Raw genomic sequence first — 26,232 nt, forward strand, 5'->3', positions numbered from 1 at the left:
CATAGTGGTGTAAAAGAGATGAGACAGTCACAACCAGACCGAATTGGTCCTGGTAGCTCATCAAATGTTCCAACATAGTGATGTAAAAGAGATGAGACAGTCACAACCAGACCGAATTGGTCCTGGTAGCACCTCAAATGTTCCAACATAGTGGTGTAAAAGAGATGAGACAGTCACAACCAGACCGAATTGGTCCTGGTAGCTCATCAAATGTTCCAACATAGTGATGTAAAAGAGATGAGACAGTCACAACCAGACCGAATTGGTCCTGGTAGCTCCTCAAATGTTCCAACATGGTGGTGTAAAAGAGATGAGACAGTCACAACCAGACCGAATTGGTCCTGGTAGCTCCTCAAATGTTCCAACATAGTGGTGTAAAAGAGATGAGACAGTCACAACCAGACAGAATTGGTCCTGGTAGCTCCTCAAATGATCCAACATAGTGATGTAAAAGAGATGAGGCAGTCACAACCAGACCGAATTGGTTCTGGTAGCTCCTCAAATGTTCAAACATAGTGGTTTAAAAGGGAGGAGACAGTCACAACCAGACCAAATATGGCCTGGCAGCTTTTTTTCAACACGGTGCAGTATCAGATACGAGATGGTTTCGAAAACAGATAGATGAGACAGTAACAATCTGGTGCACTGTGGTGTGAGATAGGCATGACTGACCCACCGCATCACCAAAACGACCAGATAGATGAGACAGACACAACCATACTGAATTGGCCTTGGCAACTCCACAATGTTCTAACATGGTGCACTATGAGAGTTGGGACCGTTATAAGCAGAATGAATGATGGCCTGGCAGCTCGACAATAATCCAACACGATGCAGTATCAGAGATGAGACAGTCTCGCCCAAACCGAATTTCGACGGGCAACATTGCCATACCACAAGAGATAATACAGTCACAACTTGACCGACACTGGTCTAAAGCTTCACTGTTGTGAAAATGCAACGAGAGAAATAAGAGTCACAACCAGACAGAATTTGACCTGGTGGTTGAACTGTGTTGCCGCACAGTGCAAGAGATGAGACTGTCACAATCACACGGAAGTGGGAATGGCCACAGAGATAGATAAAGCGAGCCTAGCTGACATAGCGAGGAGTTGGGACAAGGACAACCAGGCCGAATTAGGCCTTGTTGTCTCAGAAAAAGGTTTGTATAGACCGTTAGGGACCACAGAAATAAAGACAACGTCACAACCAAGCTCTGTCGCATCAGTTGGACATGTATACTGTTGCCATGCTGTACAGAATGCCTCTGAAAAGGATCTGCTGCTCCATAAAGACCAGGCATGAAGACTTCGTCACAACCTGTCCCTGTCTAGCAAGTTGGCATATACTGTTGCAATCTTTTGATGTCTCAAAAAAGGATGTGTACCTTCACCTTATAGTCCATCTATATGTCTGTCCCCATTTTCGCCGCCGGTTTGTCCACATGACCAGTCTCTCAAGAAGCCAGGCATTGCTCAGGGAACGGAGTTGTTCCTTGATCATGCGGCGGCATATGTAAATCGTCTCCCCGAGGTCCACTCTATGTCTGACCCATATTCATCACCTGCTTGTCCCCCAAAAGACCAATCTCTCATGGAGCCAGCCTATGTCAGGAAACCATAACACCAGAGTTGCTCCTTGATCTTCCTGTGGTATGCTGCGACTTGTCTCCTCGAGGTCCATCTATGTCTGTCCCCATATTCGTCGCCTGCTTGTCTCCATTACCAGTCTCTCAAGAAGTCAGGCATTGTGTCGTGAATCTGAGAAGCGAGCTGTTCCTTGATCTAAGCCTCCTGCAGTATGCTGCGACTTGTCTCCTCGAGGTCCATCTATGTCTGTCCCCATATTCGTCGCCTGCTTGTCCCCATTACCAGTCTCTCAAGAAGTCAGGCATTGTGCCATGGATCTGAGAAGCGAGTTGTTCCTTGATCTAAGCTTCCTGCAGTATGCTGCGACTTGTCTCCTCGAGGTCCATCTATGTCTGTCCCCATATTCTTCGCCTGCTTGTCCCCATTACCAGTCTCTCAAAAAGTCAGGCATTGTGCCATGGATCTGAGAAGCGAGTTGTTCCTTGATCTAAGCTTCCTGCAGTATGCTGCGACTTGTCTCCTCGAGGGCCATCTATGTCTGTCCCCATATTCGTCGCCTGCTTGTCCCCATTACCAGTCTCTCAAAAAGTCAGGCATTGTGCCATGGATCTGAGAAGCGAGTTTTTCCTTGATCTAAGCTTCCTGCAGTATGCTGCGACTTGTCTCCTCAAGGTCCATCTATGTCTGTTCCCATATTCGTCGCCTGCTTGTCCCCATTACCAGTCTCTCAAAAAGTCAGGCATTGTGCCATGGAAATGAGAAGCGAGTTGTTCCTTGATCTAAGCTTCCTGCAGTATGCTGCGACTTGTCTCGTCGAGGTCCATCTATGTCTGTCCCCATATTCGTCGCCTGCTTGTCCCTATTACCAGTCTCTCAAGAAGTCAGGCATTGTGCCATGGAAATGAGAAGCGAGTTGTTCCTTGATCTAAGCTTCCTGCAGTATGCTGCGACTTGTCTCCTCGAGGTCCATGTCTGTCCCCATATTCGTCGTCTGCTTGCCCCCCATTTCCAGTCTCTCAAGAAGCTTGCCAAGTCGACTTATGTAGGGATGGGCTACTATTTCACTGCGTCTCTGATAGAGATTGGGCTACTATAACATATCTGACTGTGCTCCCGAAGACAGTCACAACCCTGCCATTGGAGAATCCTTTGCATAGGGCAGAGCTACTATCAGACTGTGCTTTTGAAGACAGTCACAACCCTAACTTTGGGGCGTCTTTTGTACTGGACTGAGCTCCTATCTGTCTGCACTCTTGAAAAAGTCACAACCCTGCCCCTGCAAGTGACTGTCTCATTTATCTCAACATGTTGGCAACACCCGAATCTGTATGAACGTGACCTGATAGGCCCGATTCTGTCTTGTTTTGGATGTTCCTTATCTCTTACTTTGTTGGCTCTCTCTTCGTTTGGCACCACAACCGGATTCGATCTGGTTGTGGCCGTCTCATCTACCTCAACATATTGGCAATGCCTGAATCTACATGTGATTGTGACAGGTCTATTTGATCTGGTTGTGGCCATCTTATAGCAGTCAGACATGATTCAGTGTGGTTTTGACCGTCTCATCTATCTGAAACATTGTGGCAACTTCAGTCCGTTCGAGACTGTCTCAACTCATTCGCCAAACTGTTAACCAGCTGTCAGAGTTAAAATGCTTGTGGGACGGATAACCAGCTGGAAGAGTCAAACCCAGACTGGTCGCACCATTCGAGGCGAGTTGACTCTTCCAACTGGTTATTCTACTTACTCAAACTGATGATGATAATGAGGGCTCCATATCCATTTCAGACATAACAACAGCGGTATTAATATCATTATTTAGCAATATATTTAAATTATTTACATTTGTAATTTCATTCACATATCAGCGTAACATCTAATGAGCATTTTGCTTGCATCACAGACAATTAGCCTGACTAGCTAATAAAGCTTAGACTACCGGTACTTCAGTAGTTAAAACACATTAAAACAGTTCGAATAACAAATGTCTTTTTCATTTTCCCTAGAAAATAAGCCACTCGCATCTACAGATAGACAGCAATCTACAGGTAGGAGGTTTTGGCACATGACTCATTGACAAGAGAGAGTTTTGGCACACTTCATTATCACCAAGACAATTCCAGTCCGTCAGTGAAGTGCATGCCGTTTAAAGTGTCCCTCTGGGGTTGGGATGTGACTACTCGGCTTACAAGGAAGTCCCACCAACCATTGTGGTTCTGGTTCCACCGCGACAGCATTTTTATTTGCCGGGCAGAAGTGACGATTATAACACAAATCCTGGTGGTATTCTTTGACTTTCCTGTAATGACTGCTGGTATCTGCATAGTCGAGAATGTCCATTTCATCCTGGAAAAGAGAAGGCAGATTAAGTTACAGAATGAGCAGACTGGAAGGAAGGAGACCAGATGAAGATTGTGCATACCCTTCTCAACAGGGTCCAGTAGCTCAATCAACCCAAAAGACAAATGCCAGCGTTATCTCCTTCAGTAAATTTCATAAATGTAGTCGTTACTGCTAGGACGGATTGAGTAATCTGTAATTGCTTCTCCAAGGGGCATTGATATTAGCTCTACTTACATGTACATGAGCAGCCTCCTGATGGTATTCTCCTTTTCTGTATGGGTCTGCATGTGAAATGTCCGTGTTGGCAACTTGTGGCCAGGTGTCTCCTTCCTGAGCATTGTAGTAGGGGGGAATGGGTGGGTAGTTATACTCGGTTCTCACTGCCTTTAAAATGGAAGATAATTGAATATTTTAAGTACGTAGTATAGAGCTTGTAGCTGTGTCTCAGGTTGTGACATTGTCTTTAATACACCAGGAGGCACTGTTAAAACCAGCTACTAGTACTGTTGGGTACCAAATCAACAGTATGGATAATGGAAAATGAGTACTTGACTGAATCAAGCCCATGCACCTGGTTTAGGGTCATTTTCTAAACTCTTTCTTATGCTGACCGGAGAATAATCTCACATACCTGACCATATGATGGGAAATTCCTAATGGTATTGCCCAATATTTTTCCTTCTGCTGCCTCAGGAACTCTATGAACAACTGGTAATCCTGAACCCCAAATCTCATCATCGGGTTGTAGACTTCGATACTGTGTCCGATCGTGTGAATCTACTTGTAAAGTATCATTGGAGAGCTCAATATCCATTGGAAGAGGGTGATTGTCATGTGGTTCATTAAATGATGCTTGAACCAAACGTTCATCTCTATGGGTTTTTCCTTGGCCTAGCTCATGAGCTGCAAAGGTTTCGGGTTTCAGTCCTTTATGCTGATGTAACTGCTCGTTCATAGCTAAGATTGAAACTGGATCGGATGCTGCATAAGATGAAAAATCTGGAAACAAGAACATTTCATTCAGGTTAACCAATGATTACTTTATGGCATTTGCTCATGGCAATTATCATTGCAATTTACCATTGAAAATCATTGATATCTTGAAGGGTTCCAACTTCCATCAATCTGTCTCTAGTCCATGTCAATTTAGTAAGATAAGAGTCCCACATCTGTGGAAAATAGATGCCTGCTCTTTAAGTCATGAAGTGATGCCATGAACCTACTTTGTCTTGTTGGAGAGGGAGGCAAGCTGTGTATGAGGGAGCGCTTGACTGTCGCAGAACTGACTTTCGTTAGTGGAGTCATTTTCATCTGAGGGGGTGTCATCCTCCGACTGAAATGCAACATTCAATATCATCATCATCATCATCATCATTACGCTACCTGCGTTGTAACCCAATTGATTTTTTCCTGGTTTCTCCCCAGGATCAGACCCAGGTCCTATTACGTAGTAGCCAGCAGTGTTAAGCACTAGGGTATGAGGCTCCTCTATGTCACTTCACGGTGCAATAACATATTTCAAGCAGACATTTACCCCTACCTTTGTTTCATTATTCTCCTCAATGCTTGCGTAGTCTCCTCAGCATAATCTGAAATAAATTGGAACAATTTCAAATGTAATAAACTGCCTTCGATTAGTAAAGTGTGACTAAGTTTAGGAATGGTCAGTACTCTTAACCACACGTGATATCTCCTAAACAGAAAGGAATAAAATATCTTTGAAAAAGTCTGGATTCTCTTGTTTAATATCATGTTTCTGCAAAAGCCATAAGACAATAATGGCATGAAATCTTGTCTGGTGTTAAACAGGCCAAGAAGAAATCAGATATATTTACCACTTCCTTGAAACAAACTCTTTGGCTTCAGACTTGATATCAACTCAGAAGCGATCTCCGATAAAGCTGGTGACTGGAATGAGACATAGTTTGAAGTTATATTCCAAAGGTACATTATGTTCATGGTTCTGTTAACATACACTCGAAGTATCTGTCATCACAAGGTGTCGAATTCTGACTCTCGGGAGAAGCCACCCTTGCTATTGCCCAACATCTGTAAAAAGCTTTCAATTTAAATCGAATTTACCATTTCCGACTGTAATTTTGCACAAATGTTCTGTCATCTTTTCTCTCCAAAAAGTAGTGAAATTGCTTTAGTAAACTCTCACAAAGAAGCCCTGAAATAAATGAGCTAATTGTATACTCACACTATCTAGAGAGTTTGCTTGACTTTGTGCAGGAGATTCTTTGTCTTCTTGGCTGAACCGAGCCTGTGTATAACAAGGGCTCCTGTGATCAGGGGGCATCATCTTGGAGCTTGTTCGTTCGTTCTCCAACGTTCCAATGGAGGCTTCTCCCGATTCATCTTGACTTCTGGATAGTTCCAAGATCCGAAGCAAATCTTTTTCTGTCCTTTCCTGTACTGATTTACTCAACACAATGGGATCTGGAAGTACAATAAAGTCAAATTCTCAAGACAGCCAACACATAGGCATCAAATACAATGAAAGACCTTCACTAAGGCAGAGTTATCCCTTATAGGGAACTCATCAGCAACCAAGAAAATGTCACGGAGAGGATATCACTGCAAGGCCAGAGGGACAGGGTGCACCTACCTCTTGCAATCTTATGTGACTTCTTTCCCTTGTTGAAGAGCCCAAGTCTCGTCTGGGAGAAGGAATCAAGAATTAGAAACAAGAGTAACTACACTAAAAATATGATTTGTGATACATCTCTATACACAAGACAACAGTTTTTCCTCAGGGGAATTTTGGTTTCTGCTTTTTACAATTCTTCCTTTTGCAAGTTATAATTGAACTACATGTTATCATATATTGATACAGGCAAATGCATTCCTGGCCATATAAATTTCATCCTGTATAATCAACTTACTGTCAGCCTGTTCTGAGTAATTGCACTGAAGCCTTCATTTTGTTGATTTCCTACTTTGGAGTGCTGAAAAACATACTCTAGATTAAACCCCATATCAAAATTACAATGTGCCTAGGCAAAAAATACTGACTCAACAATTTTCCAGTCTCTGAACTATTCTCTGTTCTTGCTGGTAAGACTGTCACAGCACCACACAGAAAAAGTGATGATCCTAACAATGTTATTGCTAGTCAATGCATCACCATTCAGGATTTGTTAAGTTATGCTTTCTGGTACTGGATTCAGGTGGTAATACGAATAGGATGGCCTTAGTCATATTGTACCATATCTCAAATGGAAGCCGCCTGGGGTGCATATAGCCTAGATGACACTAAAACACCACTTGTACTTACGGTTGTTATTTCTTGTGCCCTCTTCAGGTGTTTCTTGAAATCTGCTCTTCCACTTTTGTCACACTGAAGAGAAAAAAAAGCAAGATAAGTAAAAAAGAACTGATGTATCCATATAGTTTCTTTAAAAAACAACAGACAATCTTTTTATACACTCGGTAATATTATCCAGGAATCAAAAATGAGGATGTCATGGTGAGTCAGCCACTTACTTGTGTCTTTGCCCTCAGTTTGTTCCTTTCTGAAGCTGTCTTTAGCCGTTTCACTTTCTGACTGGAGGAGGCTGATCCCTGGCTACATTCGTCACTTACTCTGATATCATTCATGGGGCGATGGGATTCTAGAAACAAAAGATTACAATCTGTTTAGAAGGGGTTTATCAAATGGAGACATAGTTGGTATGAAGTCAAGTCACAACTCTAATGGAGAAAAACGTTTCCAACATACCATTCTGTTTCATTGGTTTCTGGTCTGCCTTCCCCACTAGTATACCTCCACCACCTCCCGGTGATGATGCCCTGGCTCGGAACACTGGAGGAAAAAATAAACAAAAAAACTTTCAAACTGGAAAATGGCAAAGACAATATTATATCATTCATATAGGACCTTCACATAGGCGTCCCCAGAGTTGTCCTTGAGTCTCCAATGAATTTATAAAGAATCTTGATAACATGTATACCTTTTAGGATAGCTTCTCTCAGTTGATCTTTGTTTTTGTTTGGGGAGGTGGTGCCCTTGGAGGCTCTACGGTGCTGGTGTTTGCCCATCACATCTTCATCAGTTAAGTACCAGCAGCGGGGCAACCTGGAACAGTTTATCAAAATAATAATAAAAAGACAATTTAGAACCCCAAAATTAATGGGTCTGCAGACTTGGATATAATTTTTTTTATTTTGGTCCATACATACATCGAATTCTCCTTTTTGGTTGATCTTTAATTGCTAACATAATAGAACCATTTATTAATTAATTATAATAGCTGGCTTGTAATTATATGACTCATTGTGGCTGCCGCTTTTTCAGGCAACAATAATGCATGTGACATCTCCTTTAAACCAGATGATATTAATCTATAGTAGCATAGGAGTAGGTCCAGATCAATAATTTTCCATGTGGGTGTACTATGGAGCAGCATAGCACTGTATGACATCAGTGTTACTATGGTGTTGCAAGCTGAAAGCAGCCAACATTACCAGCAGTATAATCTCATCTCTCCCTAGATGAAATCTATTTTCTATTACTGTTTGATACATGCCTGGTAGTTTTTGGTAAGTAGTTGGTGAATGGGGGGGGGGGGGGAAATCTCTGTCATGTTGTAGTATACATTGCATATTTGGATCAGATTCACCATTGTAGAATGAAGCAGCCACCTGCATGTCTAAAAGCTGATGCATTTTACCGACCCCCCAAACACAAAATCTATACAGTACCTGTATGCCCCCCCCCCCATTATGGGTTTTGTGTGTGATTTTATGCATGATGCGTGCACTAGGCCAGAGTGTGCTCAGTGTGGTGTAGTCTCGTCCAGCTCTCCTTCGCTGATTTTTTCTGTATTTTACTGTAGAGGATATTTGATTTTACTCCTGATCTGGCATAAAATCTCAGTGTGTCAGTCAGACACAACACAGAGCCAACAAGCCAACCCTAACCCACTATTTCATTTCTGTTTCCAGGTGATGAAAATGGGAACTACAGACCAACTTCAGGGCATTGCCACGTGGTGTTTATTCGCTGTGGTATCCACATTACTGTGGAGTTCAGCGAAGGCTGGAAAAGTGCTGCTTCTCAGTGTCCAAGTGACGGGACACCTGAATGAAATGGCAATCATTGGAAAAGAACTTGTAAAAAGTGGTCACGACGTATACATCGTTCTGGACAAAGACCTAAAACAACCGATGCTGTTTAAAGGAACTGGAATAAAGTACCTTCTTTATTCTTCTGTTGATAAAAATCACACCAAGTTGCCTTTAGATTTATTTGGGGATTCCAAATCATTCGTCGGGGGAAACGTCGTCGGATATTTAGAGGCGATAACTACAAATCGAGACAGGATAACAAATGACTGTAGCAATGCTTTATATGATGATAATCTGTTACACCAGATTAAAGGATTAACATTTGACATTGCCCTGGTTGATGGGTTGGTTCATTGCTATCACTTGATACCGTACGTGTTGGATATTCCTTACATAACCATTTCTTCAACGGTGTTCCCATATATGACGAGGATGCACCCCCTAATTGCAACACGACCATGCTACATCCAGGGAGATGCAAACACCTATCTCACAAGACTAAAAGTATTCTTCGGTAGCATCCTAATTGAACAGTTACCAAAATTCTTCATAAAGGAAAATGAATTTGTGTATTACGCAAAAGACAAGCCATTTTCATCCCTTTATCATGTGGTGTCAAAATCAAAGATGTGGTTTATCAAACAAAATCTTATTAGTGATTGTCCAAGACCAGAGATGCCAAATGTTGTCTACATTGGAGGAATGACGTCGGGGAGAGCAAACCCCTTGCCCCCGAAATTCCAGGATTTGCTAGACACATCAAAACAGGGTGTGATTTTATTCACAACAGGGACCTCAGTGTCAAAACTACCACTAAATGTGACAAAGAAATTTATGACTGCATTCAAGTTTGTGAAAGAGACAGTTGTATGGAGACTCAAATTAGACAAAAAATCAAAACTTGCTGTGCCAAAAAATGTGAAATTGTTCGACTGGGTTCCACAGAATGATATCCTGGGTCACCCAAATGTGAAATTATTCATCACACACTGTGGAAACAATGGACAGAATGAAGCACTCTATCACGGAGTACCAATGATTGGTATTCCAATATTTGGAGACCAGTTTTACAATGCGGAACGAATGGTACACAAAGGCTATGGAGAACAGCTAGACTTCCAACACATCAACACTGAGGAACTTGTAGAGAAAATCAGAATTGTCCAACTTGTTAAGAAATATCGTGAAAATGCACAACGTGCTTCGAAACTGATGAAATGGAGGGAACATCCTCTGGATCAGGTCACAAACTGGGTGGAATATATCTTAGAATTCGGAGATGAAGAACTGAAAACAGCTGCTAGCAACATGAGTCTTCTTCAGTTTTTGATGTTCGATATTTTTGCTCTGATTGGCTTGGTTTTATTATTTTCAGTTTATACACTAAAGTGGTGTATAATGTCGATCATTAGGAGAGTAAGGAGAAAGTTTAAGAAGAAGACATGCACTGGAAAATCGCCATCCAATCAAGATACAAAGAAGAAAACACAATAACATTTGTCCAACTGTAAATTATTAATACTACCAGCATTCTTTGTGGACGTTTTTGCACATGCAGAAAGAAAATGAATAAATATTTTTATGAGGGGTGCACTGTCAGACCAAATTCTGTCAGTTCTATCCCCACGGAAGTGTTACTCTGACGTAGTGAACAGCGAGTGGCTGCCATAGGCTTTTCATGATTGACACATAATTTCTGTATTTTTTTGGATTGTTTTAAAAGTGCATGTGTTACATCCCTAAAAATGTCTTTGAGTGAGAGGGAATAACCAGTCAATACTGAAAGAATAGAACACTGTAGAAGAAAAAGGCACACAAATGTTCAAGAGCCAGTTTGTAAATATGACATTGAAGAACTGAATACATGTCTTTGTACAAAATATAACAAAAACAATTTTCCTTTATATAAAATTTCTTATTTTTATTAAAAACCCCAATTTTAACACATGAAATGTACATATGTATGATGTTGAAGTAATTTTATTGATTAAAAACTCAATCTGATGTTCATTGTTTTCTGTGAACTAATCACTAAACCCATCTGTGTGAAACATCCTCTTTTGTCGACTTCAACATCATGATGTCTCACTTTTTATCTAGTTATCTATGATGGCTCAGCAGGAGCCTGGAGCCTCAGCAATCCGTCCTCCCCATCTGAAAAATGTCTCATCTGCTCATTATTCAGTGCCCCTCACCAGGGGTAATTTAGCAATCTGTCCCCTTGGCCTCCAAATGGTCACCATAGCATCCTTTCTCTTCCATCCCCAGGGATCTAGTGTTAGGATTTCTCCAGAGAAGTGTTACATCCATGGTAGAAATCTGAAAAGGGCACAGCCTTAAAATCCATGGTGTACTGTAGTGACTAAGACTTGCTTAATTCAATGATTGCATTAGCCATTGATGAAAAAAAGACAGGGCAAAAGAGAAAATGCTCTGCATTCTCAGTCTCCTCCATTATCAAAAACCTAACGTACACCATGCTGGCACGCATAACCAGCACAGCAGGGTCCAGGGAGAAAGCAGGGTCCAGGGAGGGAGCCGAGACTGGTGAGAGAGTGAGACTCACTCAGACCGAGTCCGTGTCCAAGTCGGAGTCGAGAGAGAGAGAGCCAGGCCTGGGGCAGCTGGCTGCCTCGTCTGCTCCCGCACCTCAGACTCAGGCTATCTCTGCCGACATGCCGTATTCTCATAATAATAATAATAATAATTTATTTGATTTAAAGTGCTAAAATAATGGTGCATACATTTTCTAAGCACTGTACATAATATTAAATGAGTACATTAAAAGTGGTGATTTCATGAGGATAAAAAACAGTTTAAAAACATCCGGAAAATATCAATATTTAAAACATGTATGGCCTACTCTGAATATGTTAGGATAAAAAGATGAGTTTTGAGTTTACTCTTAAAAGTGTTTAGCACAGTGACATCACGTAACCAGCTTGGAAGGGCGTTCCACAGCCCCGCGGCCCGGACACACAGAGATCGATCCCCGAAGACCCCATTTGAACGTGGGATGGCAAGGAGCCAAGGGTCATCCGAGGACCGAAGTCTGCGGCCGGGCGCACGGAGACTGAGAAGTTCCTTCATATACTGTGGGCTCTCCTCATGATGGATGACCTTGTGGGTTGTGAGAAGAACTTTGTAGTCGATACGTGATGTCACCGGCAACCAATGAAGAGATTTTAAAATAGGGGTTATGTGCTCTCTCTTTTTGGACCTGGTTAAGAGGCGAGCACTAGCATTTTGTGCTTTTTGAAGGCGCTGGATTTCACAGCCCGGTAATCCGAGCAAAAGACCGTTTTGGAAATCCAGGCGAGATGTTATTAGCGCATTTATTACTCTGGCACAGGTGGTATTGTCCAGGTATCGTCTGATCTTTGCTATTCTATGGATCTGATAGTAAACCCCCCTCACCACTTGGGACACCTGTTGTGACATAGACATGTTTGCATCAAAAACAGCACCAAGATTTCGAACCTGAGATGAGGGAGTAACAGAGGATGATCCGATCTCATGCATGTTCTGTACCTTCATCTTTGGCTGCAGGTCAAATTGAATTGCATCCATGCGGTGCAGTGCACTGCAGTGCATGCATCCATGCATTGGCGATTGCATGCACGTTAGAATTCTGACTGGCATGACTCAGACTGGTGAAGTTCATTTTGGAACGTAAGGAATCCATCAAACACTTAACCAGAACACGCAAAAATTTAAATCATTGTTATTTACCACTGTACTGAGTTCTTTCATTACACATTAGGGTACAAAATTATCTATTATCTATATTCACAAAGCACATCTATTCACGTTTTTAAAGTGGATACTTTCGAAATTTCCGCCGTCTGCAAGTTTTCGGTGTAGCAAAGGGATTGCTCACTTGAAGAAAATAAATGAGATAAATCATCAAAATACGACGGAACTCCAACATTTTCCTCTTAAATGCATATACACAATGATCTGAGCTTCTGTGTTGTAATTATTTTACAAATATATTCTTTTCTTAATTGCACAATTCTTTAGTACACCTTTTGCTTCCGATTGCTTAATATAAAACTCAAACTCAAAACTGGAACGAAACAATATTAAATGTTAAATAAAAACTTTAAAAGAATGAGATTGAGCTGTTTAACATATTATTCATCACATCAATATCACATTACTATTTATTTTACTCAAAAAATACCAAAATATTATGATTTAAAAAGTTGGTTTTGATATCCAATGTTCGACCGGATCCATGATTTCTCAATGAGTCAATGGCATGAATGGGGACCGGTCAACATGGCGTCTCTGAAAATTTTTTGAGATTTTTGCTCTTATTATTTGGCTTGTATTTCGAGTAATCTAGAGTCTTTTGTGCAACCACAAGCATGGATACTGCATCTGGAGGTGGAGATTTCCCTGATCATCCACTGGGTTCAGGCAAGTGTGTAATTTTGTCTTAAAACCTCTCGATTGAAAACGAAACAGAAAAGAGAAGAAGAAAAGTTTAAAACAACAGTCCGACTCCGAGTCAACACGGCACAGCCCACCAGGCCTAGGCACAGGCACAGAACGGGATGATTTTTTTGAAAGATGAGATGAAGAGAGACCTGCGCCTGATAACAGCTGAATTCCATGGTTGTTGGGTCATGCTGCTGTAATTTGCTTATTATTGTTCAGTCGGTGTACATAGGCTATAGTATAGATAGGCCTACTGGTTGTCTTGGTGGGGCGGGGCTAGTCCTGGTACCTACCCGGCCGAAGCTTGCACCAAGATGGAAGGCGAATGAAGTGTAACAGTCCTTCCAGCATAGCAGGTGATGGCCACTGGGCTGTTAACCTTATTTTTTGTTGATGTGTCCTGGCGTCTTGGACATGGGGCTGGGGGAGGGGGGCATTTGATTGAATTACTAATACCATAAAAAAATCTATGTTCTATGTCAAAATTTTAGGAGGTGATCGAGGCCGTCCAAGAATTGAGAGGTCCCTCAGCCGGCATGACGTTGGCAACCAGGCCAGATATCTTCTTAACCAGTTTATTCAAGATCGGATGAGGTCTGGTGGCTACCCGGAAGTCCCATCTGAAGATGTGCTGATAGAACCAGGAACACCAGCAGGTACTTTATAGCCTGGCAAATGCCGTAAAAATATTATATTTTGTTTTAAATTCTTTCCTGCATGTGCTGTCTTCGCAAGTTTAGATTGTCCCACAGGTGGAATCTATTTCACTTTCACCCATTTGAATTGCGGAGTCTCCCTCTTCTTCATTAGAAAAAGGTTGCATGATTGAAGGTGCTTCCTTCGCTGGCAATGTAAGGTGGTTCACAGTTTTGGTAGGGCATGCCAAGGTCAAGTTATCACTGTAATAGGCTGATTGGCTTTAATGATTTGATTTGTCAAATCTTGATTTTGATCACTGATCGATGAATTGAAATGACAATGTCACCTTTGCTTTAAGTTGCCTCGGGCGCTCTGTCTTGTTACATATTTCTGTATTGTAATGTAATAACTAAATGTTCTGCATGAAATATATGTCTTATTATTGGGTGTTAGCTATGTATGATGCAGTGAGGCCTAGGATGCCACCAACTGACTGGTAGGGTAGTGTACTACAAATATAGCTACGCCGTGTAGAATTCAGTGAGAATCTTTGTGGATGCATTTGGTGTTGGCACTTGTGCTGGTGTTGGCTTAAATGGTGATGTTGGGGTTATCAAATAGTGGACAGTAAACTGCAAGCTTATCTGGATATCATTGTTTCAGCCAAAGAACTAGAGTCAGGTGCGTATAAGATAACATAATTAGGACATGCTCTGTTTGTGTGGTGATTTTGAGTGTGATTGGTGTGGGGTTTTCTGATAACAAGAGCAAAACACATTAATAACAGGTTGATTTACTTTTATGTCATTTCATGTCATCAACCCATTCATTTTTGAGTGTTTGCTTAATTGAATTCCATTTAATAAATGGAGTGAAACTAATTAAACTTTAGCCTTAGAAGATATTTGAACATGCCTGACAATATCAGTGTTTTCCTTGGTCTCCGGGTCTTGTTCTAAACAATGTACAGATCAATATGGCCATGATGACCCCCTTCATTTGATAGGGCCTTCACCCTGAACCACCCATGCAACGTTTAAACCATGGGAAACATGCAATATTTACAGATAGTCCTGTTCACCTGATACAATTACTAAAAGAATCCCAGTGAAACTTTGCGTACATCATGACATATCCTTAGTAATACTGTCACCTGGAAAGTTTCCAAACTGAGGACCTGTTTTATTCCATTCTGACATGAACACCAGTGCAGAGGAAGTCATTGCTAGAACATCACCAAGAGGGTTTGCTCCCAATCGCTGGGCAATTTCAGAGGTGCTGAAACAATAGCCACAATGCCCGGAGGATAAGGCCCTACTTAATATGGTGTTGTTGTTTCAGGGCCACCAATTGACAGAATTCGGGAAGTAGCTGAAGCTCTTCGAGTTATTGGTGATGAGTTGGACCAAGACCAGAGACTTCAGGGGTTAGTATGGCTTGAACATCCTTGACTCTTGAGTTAGAACAAGTTACTTTACTTCAGTTGCCTCAGCCTCGAGGAGGCCTTGTTGATTTACCCGAGGCGAGCCATACATTTTCAGTGCATACAGTGGATGCACTGTCATACCGTGCACTCTGGTATTCCAGATTATTTATTTGGATCGAGGGTACTCATCCTACAGGATAAAACGTGACCAAACTAAACTGTGACACCCTCCATTGGCTCTTTGTGATTTATATCTTTCTTCTTTCCAGACTCATCGATTCTATATCCCCGGATGCACCGCGGCAGACCTTCATGAATGTAGCTAGAGAGATATTTTCAGATGGCGTGTTTAACTGGGGAAGAGTTGTAGCTTTATTTTACTTTGCTTTTAGAATGGTCGTCAAGGTAAGTTTGATTCATCAGTGCCTTTCGATCATCAGTGTTGATATGATAATCCTTCCGAGAGTTCCTTTTGTTTGATTAGGAGGAGTCACGTTGTTGTGATACAGCATAGACTAAAATTCAATCAAAAAATTTAAGCACGATGGTTGTTGACAGTCACCTTCTTATTGAGTGCCTGGCATAAGGCACGTTTGAAAAAAGGAGCTTGAGAGTAAGGATTGCTACAAAATTTGGCTGCACCTTTTCACTAGAGGGTGACATTAGAATGGTGCCAATTTGAAGGTCCATTCAGAAATAAACTGAGGTGTTCATTACAGTTTAACGTAAACCTGGGAACGTGTATTTTCTCAAATTTTCATCAAGGGCTGATGATTAGATGAACTTTCTTTTCAGGCCTTCAATAAAGTAGCAGATAAAGTTCCATTAATTAGGACAATTATAGACTGGGTGGTATGTTTCATAGTAGATTACGTCGCACCTTGGATTATAGAGAGAGGAGGATGGGTAAGTAAACTAAGGAGGAAAGTGCCTCAGATTTTTCCGTCCACCATTCTGATCTCGATAATGGCAGCCTTAAGTGGCAGCCTTAGCTCAAATGATAAAAAATATCTTACCATTTCTTGATATTAGGGCCGAACTTTAATGCTCGAACACCACCATCAGGACTGTCATCAAAAAGCATCTTCTCTTTTTCCTACCCTTCTTCATGGTTAACACACACTCTCTCTTTGTAATTTCAGTCTGCCATCCAAGAGTACTTTGGATCAACCACCCTGCAGACAGCAGCTGTATTTGTAGGCGGTGGACTTTGTAGCCTGTTATTCATATGGTGGAAGAACTCGAAATAGGAAATCGACAATAATATGCATGTGGAATGTGACATTTTAATTTGGACAGTAACCTAACTGAGTCACAACACTGGAGATAATATGAGATCTAAGGTTATGAAAGCAGATTGTCTATGCATTTCTAATTGTCTGATGTTGCGTATCCATAGACTGTTGACTTGTGTAGTTTTTCCCTATCCCATGTTCATTTGTAACCCATCACAGCAAAACCAGGTGCATGTCACACAGAAGATGAGCCTAAATGACATCATGAGATAATGGAAGAAATTAAAGTTCTCAGATTTCACAAAAGGCAGACAACATTGAAATGAACAACCCGGTCTGTCTCAACTTGCCAAGCTTAGAGCAACATGCGCCTGGTTTTACTGTGACGAGTCACATTTATGACCTTGTGGCACCCCATAGGGGTGTATAGTAACTTTGTTTGGCAGATTGGGCATTCTGATAGGCTGTGCTGTGTCAACCTTTCCTCATGTGCACAGCTCTTCTCCGCATGCGTGCTCTTTTGACTTGAAATGTAAAGAATGGACATATTTGTCAGGTCTCAAGGTCAACACGCCACAAGTCTGCAATAGAGAACAGTCTGTTCATACGCAGCCTCGGGCATTCTGTGTCTTTGGTAAACACCCTGAGATTAGTGACTGACTGAGATTTTTCCGTGTGGGTATCAAACCTATGAAATAAAAAATTTACATTTATATACTGCTAAATCAAAAATATTTACTCTAACGCGTTTCACAAACATATTCTGCACTCTCTCCTCGATTTTGACATTTCTATGTCAAGAGATGGGGAATTTTATCTAAAAAATATGGTACTATTACAGTCATGTTGGTTAGATATCTCTGGGAATCTTGTGACAATGTAGCATTCAATATTCAAACAATTTTATATACTAATAGTTTGAGTTGGAGTGTAGTCACTGTCTGCAAGGCTCCAAAATGGGCTTGCACCAGAATGATGGCTCGGCTCTCATTGGCTAGATAGTACAGTTGGGTACTCATTTTAGACAGAGGGTGATTAATTGCGTCATAAATGTGTCATTATCATCAGGATTTGTTATCTGTCTTGATTGCTTGAAAATATTTCAGCTTGCATTTTCTCAGCTCTCGGCTCTCATTGGATGGATAGTACAGTTGGGTACTCATTTTAGACAGAGGGTGATTAATTGCGTCATAAATGTGTCATTTTCATCAGGATTTGTTATCTGTCTTGATTGCTTGAAAATATTTCAGCTTGCGTTTTCTCAATTCTCTTGTTTCTGAGTTTCTATTCAAATGCTTATGGTAACACCAGGAATAAATAACAGTTGGTCTTTATTTATTCTTGGTAGATTTGATAAGACATTGTAATAAAAAGCAATTATGTCTCTAAGACGAAATCTCCCTGATTTGGCTTGGGATATTCATCGAATACACAATAGCATAATACTTCAAAGTCTTTATACTGTAGAGACACAACATGTGAGTCTATGATATCGAAAACCCATCACTTCACACTTGCTTGGTCGGAGGTAACATTCTCTTAAATCTTCTTGTCATCATGTAAATATTATAGAATGATTATAGATTATGAAAAACATTGAAATGAAATAAAGTATATGATAATGTTTCTTCTATCCTGTTCAGTTTGTCTCTGACATGGCTGGTCAGGTTGTGCCTTATGCAGAGAACATCACCATGGTCAATTAGAATGTATCTTACAGTGTCTCTGCCATGGTCAGTCAGAGTTTGCTATGCATTGTAGAGCCACAGTGGTCTCGTGGTTCAATGCTTGCATTCAAGAGGTCCTTTGTTTAGTCCCCACCATTGTTGGTCATATTGTGCTGTGATGTACAGTATCTCTACACTAATGCTAACTAAGTACTGGTAGTGCCTTGCCCCATTCTGGTCATCTTTCCAGTCTACACCACGGCCAGGTTGTGATGAAAAGTGTCTCCACTGTGGCTGACCAGGTTGTGTCTCCCTCACCTGATCTATCCAGTTGCCCCATGCTGTCTCCACCATAGCCTGGCTGTGATGTACAGTGTCTACACACTCTGGCTGACCAGGTTGTGTCCCCCACACCTGATCTATCGAGTTGCCCCATGCAGTCTCCACCATAGCCAGGTTGTGATGTACAGTGTCTACACACTCTGGCTGACCAGGTTGTGTCCCTCCTATGATCTATCCAGTTGCCCCATGCAGTCTCCACCATAGCCCGGCTGTGATGTACAGTGTCTACACACTCTGGCTGACCAGGTTGTGTCCCTCCTATGATCTATCCAGTTGCCCCATGCAGTCTCCACCATAGCCTGGCTGTGATGTACAGTGTCTACACACTCTGGCTGACCAGGTTGTGTCCCTCCCATGATCTATCCAGTTGCCCCATACAGTCTCCACCATAGCCCGGCTGTGATGTACAGTGCTCCACACTGAGACTGATCAGGTTGTGTCCCCCTCCCATGATCTATCCAGTTGCCCCATGCAGTCTCCACCATGGCCAGATTGTGACGTACAGTGTCTACACACTGTGGCTGATCAGGTTGGGTCCCCCTCCCATGATCTATCCAGTTGCCCCATGCAGTCTAAACAATAGCCCGGCTGTGATGTACAGTGCTCCACACTGAGACTGACCAGGTTGGGTCCCCCTCCCATGATCTATCCAGTTGTCCCATGTAGTCTCATCCAAGGCCAGGCTGTGATGCACAGTGTCTACACACTGTGGCTGACCAGTTTGTGTCTCCCTCACCTGATCTATCCAGTTAGTCAGGCTGTGATTGGAATTGATTTTCATTGAATTGAAAGTGCATGGGTATATCTCCCATTTAACACACCGAGTAACTAACACAAACAAAGATATCATTAAAATTCAACAAAATAGTTTATTTCCAAATATATGACTTACTTTTAATTTTCAATGTTAGCAATGAAGCTCAACAAAAATGCCCTACAGGTCGAACAATTTGTAACAGGGTAATAATGGCAGGTCTTTTGAACATCTATACAATCCAGGCTAACACATTTAAAACTAGAATTACTCTTAAAAGAATAAGGCAGCATGATACCATCCATGATTTGTATCTCTTTACTCGTATAAAACAGCAAATTTGGTGTAAATTAACTAGTTAACTCCAAGCGCTTTTGTATCAATCTCCAGTTATGATGCTTCTAATGTAAGACAAAGAGAAAATGCAACAAACTTATGTACATCTGTGGTAATAAATGAAAAACATTGACTAACACAGTACAGTTTTACCCAGTTATAACGAGTTTCAGGGAACTAGAAATTCTTTTCTTTGCATCTGGGTCTTGTTAAAAACGATCAATATACATGAAAATGTAATGATTACTGTTATTTAGAGATTGTCAAAGCTTTCTTTATACAAAGTGGTTTTTCCTTATAACTGGTTAAACTTTAAGTGAAATGTGTAAAATTCACATTTTTTTTACAAAATGAATTAAAAAGACTTAATCGGCTTTATAGAATGCTCTAAATAATTTTTTTTGAGTCATTGGGTGACTATTTCAACCCAGGAGACCAAGAAGAGCAGCTTTTCTTGACAGCTGGCTGCTCTTTCAAGCCCAACATGATCAAACAAAGGTCAGACTTGAAATCAACAGAAACACATGGTCAAGTCAAACATTGACAGATTAAAAGAATGGTTAATCAATAGATTAAGAATATTACAAAACTATGACTCCAAGAAGAATAAACATTGAACAAGCTCGGGTAAATAGGATAAATCTTGAAACAGTTTTGCTTGCAGTATTAACACATCCCCATTTTCCACCAGTTATAATCAATACTTCTTCTCTAATTTCATTCAACCAACTTGCTGCCTTTCCACCACCAGGATCTCTTTTTTTCAGTTGTTGGAGAAAGAAATCGCTGTCATGACAACACTTCAACAGATAGTGCAACGGATGAGTACAGACCACTGTACATCCATTTGAAAGAATAGTATAAAACAAAAATATTTCTTTCAAAATTTCCAATCTGAATGAGATTTCTTCCTGAAATCTAAGATCCAGTTCCCCACGTACAAATCTGAACTTTTATAAAACCTTGCCACATAGGCACAGCATCCACTCATAACGTCTATAAAATGAAAGAAGTGTTAAGCGTACAGTTACAACATTTATACACTTGAGGGAGTAAATTTGATTGGGAGTAAATTATCAAGAAATAACACTGAAAATATTTTCATTATTCAATTAAAGTTTCCCCATAGCTGTTTTGACTGCTGTCTAAAATAGATCTGACATGAAAAATATCTCTATCCTGTTCTTTGGCTGCTAATCATTTATGACAACAACAATTATGGACGACCACATCGTACATGAACATGGAATATCATATTTCATTTTGTGGTTATATTTCATAATGAGAAAAGCGTGTCTCTAAAGACGTGGACTACTGTGAGACACTGATATAATCTAAAATTCATTAATGCTGATAAGCGACATTTCATGTGAGAGAAATAAAATGTTCAAATCAAAAGTGGAAGTGAAATGAAAACATGCCCATAAAATACAGTATCCAACATCACGTGCATTGCAACTGAACTCATACAGGCCAATGCAATAGCTTTAAGTTAAGTTATATGTGTTCCACAAAGCATTTGTGACACCTGAGAGCTAAAAAAGAATATCAAATTAGATTCGAAAACATGCTGATCAGAAGTTTTGTATGACTCATTATTGTCCTTCATGACTGACAAATGACATGACTGAGGACGCAAGGCAAGATGACACCAGCCAGTGACTGCTGCCTCGGCTGATGATATGACTACATGCCGTACAACACTGCAGAAAAGGAGAGAATCTCACTTAAATTTTTTTTGAAAGTTGAGAAAATTTAGCAAATCAGGTGTGTGGGGAAACAGAAGGACATGACAAACCTGACCGGGTTACCACTTTAGACAGGAGTAGGTTCTGGAAATAGAAGGTTAAAAGTTAAGTGATTTCCATCTTGCTGAGGCAACCCTTTGTTTACCATGTCAGTGAGAAGAAGGAAGATAGTATTCGATTTGTTCGTTAATACTTTGTCCATTCAAATAGACCACGCTCATAAAAAATATAGTAAAATATTTCCTATTTCTTTATTTTAACATATAAACAGCCACCTTTGGTGAAGAACTAGAATTTACAGGCAAATTCACAAGAAATCATATCTTCAATGTCTTTTCCCTTCTCAAGAGCAGAATATTCTATCTTGGATAACATTACATCTAATACAAAAATACAAGCCAGTTAGTTAACCCTTACTCAGAGTCTCCCACATTTACTACCAGTACCAGGCAGGGTCTACAACCAGGAGGATGTACTAAAGGATTGACAGATAACACTGAACATGCACCGAGATGAATCAGTTCAACTATTATAACACAAAATTTCCTGATTTTCCTAGATATTGCCGCAATGGCTACCAACTTCTATCACATATTCATATTTATATTCATCTGGCAATAACTTCTGGTCATCATATCTTTGTGTTTTGACCAAAAATTTCCTCACTCCTATTTCTAGTGTTCTTTGAGTCAGACTCAAGATTATAGACCATACTACATGTATTCAGATTCATCTGACTCCAAACACCCCTTTCAATTATCGGTCCAGCCAATAACTACAATGATCTCAACTTTGACAGATCCATGATGGAAAAGTCAACTTGTCAATGAAGGGGTGTTTAGACAGATGATTCCAACATGACTGGATTGTCATAAGCCGGGTAGTGAATGTGGGAGACGGACACAAGTCAGCTATTTATATTGGGACACTGACACCCTGGCAGATTATGGCCATTTGCGTCTTTCCTGTCTTGAAAATGTAACAAATTATTATCATCAGGATTGTTATTGTCAACAACATCATTATGGCCTACTTTTGGGTTACCATCAGATTTAATCTCTTTCAATTTTAAAGCAGACGCATTTCTTTTAGATCTTTTTTTACGCTTTTTCAGCCTACCTGCATAAACATCCATCTTGTTTGGCTTGAAGCGTCCGAAGCAATTGATCAGGAGGCCAAAAATTATAAATGCCAGAAGACTCGGTATAAACGCTATCGACTTGACTCCAAGGACATAACCGAGGTACTCTGTGTTCATCTTGATATCCTCTGTCATCAACGTTACATTTGTTCCGTTGATAAACGTCGTTGATCGGTAGGCATAAGATATAAGAGTTTCATTATGCTCTTCCACCTGCGTGTGGCTCTTTACTGTCAAAATCTTGTTGTGTGGGTTGACATATTGGCCGTATTCGAATGGTTCGTAAAATATCTGGTTCTTCCACATATTTAGATCAAGCAGCATTACAAGAAAGATAATGCCATAGTTGAACCATTTGCCTGAAATGGAGAAAAGACATATCATATGATTTTACCCCCAGCCTTGCAGTGTTTCATAAGACAACCAATACCTCCAGTTTAGTATCAATTCCCTAAATCGAGTTGAGACACAGAATAACAAGAGTAAAGCTCACCAGAGATATGAACCATCCAAGATTCCTTCTTCAAACACTTTGGAATCTCAAACTTGATGTGGGCTGTATTCAGACCTGGTAACTTGATGTCAAAGTTGTTGATGAAGTGGGGAAAGTCCCAATCCTGGAATAAAGATAGGGCAACTTGAAATAAAGGAATCTAGCTTTTGAGACACAAGTTATCAAAACACACAGTGGAACTGTTTGACTGGTCATCTCTTCTATAAATCGGGTAGCTGACCTCTTCTGAGCCTTTTTTGCAAAACCCTTTACCAGTACACAAATCAAATTGAAAGAATTTCAGAAATTTCTTTGCGATTGGGAACCACTTACCTGCATCACAATCAGCAGATCCATAACAAGAATAAAGGAAGCTAGAAATGCTCTGGACAGTTCATTTGTCGGTAACAAGTCACGATTCAGGGTGTCCCACGAGATGTAGTCAGTGGTAATGACAGTAACCACGACGACGGTCAAGAGGATCACGAGGAACCAGAAAAGGATGATTCGGTTCCAACCTTTCTTCCACCACTTCCGCACTGGAACGGCCCAGTTGGGGTACAACTTCTCTTGGAGCATGATGTCTGTGATCTGAAAGACATTTCAAGCGGCCTAAGTTAGTGCAATGATAGCTACGTGCATATGAGTCAAATCTCTTAGAATTTATTCCAGAAAAGCCCAATGGTAGGGATTTCGGAAATTAGCAAAGAAATTCTAGAAATTCTCACCATCCAAGCAGTAAATGCGTCTCCTAGCCAAGTTCCACACGCTGCCGCCTTCATAAACCAAGAGTTAGATATACCCATCAGTGGCGATATGTGATATGGGATCATTTCATCGCCGCCAATCAGGAGGAAGGCATTGTAGAGGTAAGAGAATGTGAATGTGAACAGAATGATGCTCATGAACATTGTCATCCATGAACCCTGGTCATCACAGAACAACTTCAGCCGCAATAATTTATCTGAAAATAATTAGATATCGATAATGCTGGATACGGTACCAGAGCCAGCTTGGTCCATCCCCTCATAGACATACATGTACTCAGAGACCTACATGTATCCTAATATTATGACTGTGTCAATCAATCTATCAATCAATCACTATCAATCAATAAGTCAATTTGTGTTGCACCCAAATCTTTAAGAATTACTCTAAGGCTCTTTGGGGCATTGTAAAGACCGGCGAGCAAACTTTCTGCTCCCCTGATGAGAGGCGCGAGTCAAATAATTAGCTACACAGGATCAATCCAACCCCAGCAGAAGAAACATATCTAATTGAGATGATTGGTTTGTACTCACTGAACACCAGTTTATGCATGACGAACTTCCCAAAGAATGCTCCAGTTATCATTCCCATGAGCCAAATGGCAACTTTAAGAACAGACCATACGTTTGGCGGATAGCGAGTGCAAACAAACGCAAACATATTCCCAACAACTGGTATTTTGCATTCCTTGATACTGTGCGCAACAGGATCTTCAGCGTAGATAAGAAAGTTACAGAAACACACGAAGTAGGCAATAAAGATCCGTAGATATGGATGTTGGAAGTAGTATCGGAAATCATGGACCATGTAGAGCGAGAATTGACTAAGCCGGTCCAAGTCTGTCTCATCTACTGCTGAGTGGAAGCTCTTGACACTGGCCTGTCGAGAGGCAGCTGATCGCAAGCTTGAACGTGTGTTGTCGTCATTAATCTCTTTGGCAGTGATGGGGACACTGACATGTCGCAATGGAGGGATTGGGTCTTCATTCTCATCCTGAAAGCAAGATTTAGAAAATTTATGCTATGAACTGGTTTTATTTTAGCTTTAGAATAGATAGCCTGTTGCCAATATGTGGTTACTGGGAGCTCAATCAGGCGTGGTCATGCAAGGCACCTAGCAGCTTTGTCATGTCTGTTTTCGCCACGTCTGGGGGGGACAATACCAAACACGCATTTTCCTTACACCGCCTGTATTACTATCTGGATGAACATGACCAGCAGGACCACATCCACGGGCGCTGGCACCAGAGGCAGAGAGTGGGTACAAATGATGAGCAGGTTACGTTGGTATCATTAACATGTAGGACTAGGAGAGGGGTTCAACTTACGTGCAATTTATTGTGTGAGGACAAGAACTTGGCAGGGTGACCTCTAATCTTCTGTGCCTCATTCTTTTTTGTGGCACCTTTCCCCCCTCCATCACCATCTTCCTCTTCTCCATCCTCATCAGCAGCCAATTTTTTCCCACTTTCAGAATCCGATGTCACACTTCCGTCATTTAAATTACCTGCTGCTGCTCTGACAGCATGATCAGAACTTCCACCTGAATTCTTTGGCATTATTTATGAGAGTGCATCAGACCTAGCGCATTTCTTGCTTTAGATTGAAGGAAAAACGGACTTTAATCGCATTAATTTCCTTGATATTTGATATCAACAAAATTTACAGAGCTGACTTTGATCTTGACGTGGGATACAGTTTCCGCCAATAAGTGATTAGAGAAAAATAAATCAAAAGATGGAAACAAAAACATTTAAATTTGTCAGAAAAGAGAGATTTTAACAAATTGGGTGGCTTAAAGGTAAATTATTCAATTACAGCAGAAATACATTCATTGGCGGCTGTTGCTTAGCTCTGTAAGCCTCCAGTTTTAGTTTCAGTTCTCTACACACCACGTCGCTAGTAGTTAAAGCGGGAAATTTGAAAGTCAATTCGTGAACTCATTTTATGGCTAGGCCATAAGAATGCCATGGTCCTTTGTTCAAAATGAAGAAACTGATAAATCTCTGTAGTCCAGTCTACCCCCACCCCCACCCCCCAACTTCTGACCCCATACCCTGAAACCACCCTGGAAAATTATCAAAACACTGTAAAAAGAAAATGTCATGCTATGACAAGTACCCCCTAGGCCGATATTTTGTCTGTGAAATAATTCCTCTTTGCGAACGTATGGGAAGTCAAGGGTTATGAGCGTATATAGGCCTAGGCCTACTTGCAAGTAGGCTGCAGGAAA

At 40.9% G+C, this 26,232-nt stretch overlaps 4 protein-coding genes across 7 annotated transcripts; 2 read left to right on the top strand and 2 right to left on the bottom strand.

The window, feature by feature from the left end:
* Positions 1 to 3,459: 3,459 nt before the first annotated feature.
* Positions 3,460 to 12,929, bottom strand: LOC135492787 (uncharacterized). 2 transcript variants are annotated; one of them, XM_064779430.1, is made up of 14 exons: positions 12,816 to 12,929; positions 7,889 to 8,013; positions 7,657 to 7,740; positions 7,422 to 7,549; positions 7,213 to 7,275; positions 6,821 to 6,883; positions 6,544 to 6,595; positions 6,136 to 6,374; positions 5,768 to 5,840; positions 5,473 to 5,521; positions 5,156 to 5,265; positions 4,564 to 4,931; positions 4,167 to 4,316; positions 3,460 to 3,935 (listed from the first exon to the last, which is right to left on the bottom strand). In XM_064779430.1, the coding sequence occupies exons 2-14, from the start codon at positions 7,974 to 7,976 to the stop codon at positions 3,717 to 3,719; spliced, it is 1,686 nt and encodes a 561-aa protein (XP_064635500.1). In that variant the 5' UTR covers positions 7,977 to 8,013; positions 12,816 to 12,929; the 3' UTR covers positions 3,460 to 3,716. The 2 variants fall into 2 exon arrangements, with proteins under 2 accessions (XP_064635500.1, XP_064635499.1); XM_064779429.1 differs by having other exon boundaries at positions 12,738 to 12,929.
* LOC135492788 (UDP-glucuronosyltransferase 2C1-like) lies at positions 8,244 to 11,297 on the top strand. The gene is made up of 2 exons (XM_064779432.1): positions 8,244 to 8,477; positions 8,883 to 11,297. The coding sequence occupies exon 2, from the start codon at positions 8,886 to 8,888 to the stop codon at positions 10,497 to 10,499; it is 1,614 nt and encodes a 537-aa protein (XP_064635502.1). The 5' UTR covers positions 8,244 to 8,477; positions 8,883 to 8,885; the 3' UTR covers positions 10,500 to 11,297.
* A 347-nt stretch (positions 12,930 to 13,276) lies between the features above and the next one.
* On the top strand, positions 13,277 to 18,377 carry LOC135492738 (apoptosis regulator BAX-like). Of its 2 annotated transcripts, XM_064779354.1 has the most exons (7): positions 13,277 to 13,430; positions 13,943 to 14,107; positions 14,754 to 14,771; positions 15,432 to 15,516; positions 15,786 to 15,921; positions 16,312 to 16,422; positions 16,659 to 18,377. In XM_064779354.1, exons 1-7 carry the CDS (start codon positions 13,379 to 13,381, stop codon positions 16,764 to 16,766), a joined length of 675 nt encoding a protein of 224 aa, XP_064635424.1. In that variant the 5' UTR covers positions 13,277 to 13,378; the 3' UTR covers positions 16,767 to 18,377. The 2 variants fall into 2 exon arrangements, with proteins under 2 accessions (XP_064635424.1, XP_064635426.1); XM_064779356.1 differs by lacking the exon at positions 14,754 to 14,771.
* Positions 18,378 to 19,606: 1,229 nt separating this feature from the next.
* Positions 19,607 to 25,774, bottom strand: LOC135492743 (transmembrane protein 117-like). Of its 2 annotated transcripts, XM_064779370.1 has the most exons (7): positions 25,328 to 25,774; positions 24,534 to 24,993; positions 23,961 to 24,196; positions 23,566 to 23,823; positions 23,233 to 23,356; positions 22,718 to 23,098; positions 19,607 to 21,682 (listed from the first exon to the last, which is right to left on the bottom strand). In XM_064779370.1, exons 1-7 carry the CDS (start codon positions 25,556 to 25,558, stop codon positions 21,666 to 21,668), a joined length of 1,707 nt encoding a protein of 568 aa, XP_064635440.1. In that variant the 5' UTR covers positions 25,559 to 25,774; the 3' UTR covers positions 19,607 to 21,665. The 2 variants fall into 2 exon arrangements, with proteins under 2 accessions (XP_064635440.1, XP_064635438.1); XM_064779368.1 differs by having other exon boundaries at positions 19,607 to 23,098.
* Between the last annotated feature and the right edge of the window lie 458 nt (positions 25,775 to 26,232).

Source organism: Lineus longissimus, chromosome 8, assembly GCF_910592395.1.
Source record: "Lineus longissimus chromosome 8, tnLinLong1.2, whole genome shotgun sequence".
In the NCBI taxonomy this organism is placed as follows: Eukaryota; Metazoa; Nemertea; class Pilidiophora; order Heteronemertea; family Lineidae; genus Lineus; species Lineus longissimus.

Coding starts and splice junctions, on each gene's coding strand:
- LOC135492787 (XM_064779430.1), bottom strand. CDS start 7,976: ATGGGCAAACACCAGCACCGTAGAGCCTCCAAGGGCACCACCTCCCCA. Junction 4,932..5,155: donor TCCCTCTCCAACAAGACAAA/GTAGGTTCATGG, acceptor TCTTGTTTCCAG/ATTTTTCATCTTATGCAGCA. Junction 3,936..4,166: donor AGGAGGCTGCTCATGTACAT/GTAAGTAGAGCT, acceptor TCTCTTTTCCAG/GATGAAATGGACATTCTCGA.
- LOC135492788 (XM_064779432.1), top strand. CDS start 8,886: ATGAAAATGGGAACTACAGACCAACTTCAGGGCATTGCCACGTGGTGT.
- LOC135492738 (XM_064779354.1), top strand. CDS start 13,379: ATGGATACTGCATCTGGAGGTGGAGATTTCCCTGATCATCCACTGGGT. Junction 13,431..13,942: donor TGATCATCCACTGGGTTCAG/GCAAGTGTGTAA, acceptor TCAAAATTTTAG/GAGGTGATCGAGGCCGTCCA. Junction 16,423..16,658: donor TTATAGAGAGAGGAGGATGG/GTAAGTAAACTA, acceptor TTGTAATTTCAG/TCTGCCATCCAAGAGTACTT.
- LOC135492743 (XM_064779368.1), bottom strand. CDS start 25,558: ATGCCAAAGAATTCAGGTGGAAGTTCTGATCATGCTGTCAGAGCAGCA. Junction 24,197..24,533: donor CATGCATAAACTGGTGTTCA/GTGAGTACAAAC, acceptor AATTATTTTCAG/ATAAATTATTGCGGCTGAAG. Junction 23,357..23,565: donor ATCTGCTGATTGTGATGCAG/GTAAGTGGTTCC, acceptor TCTTTATTCCAG/GATTGGGACTTTCCCCACTT.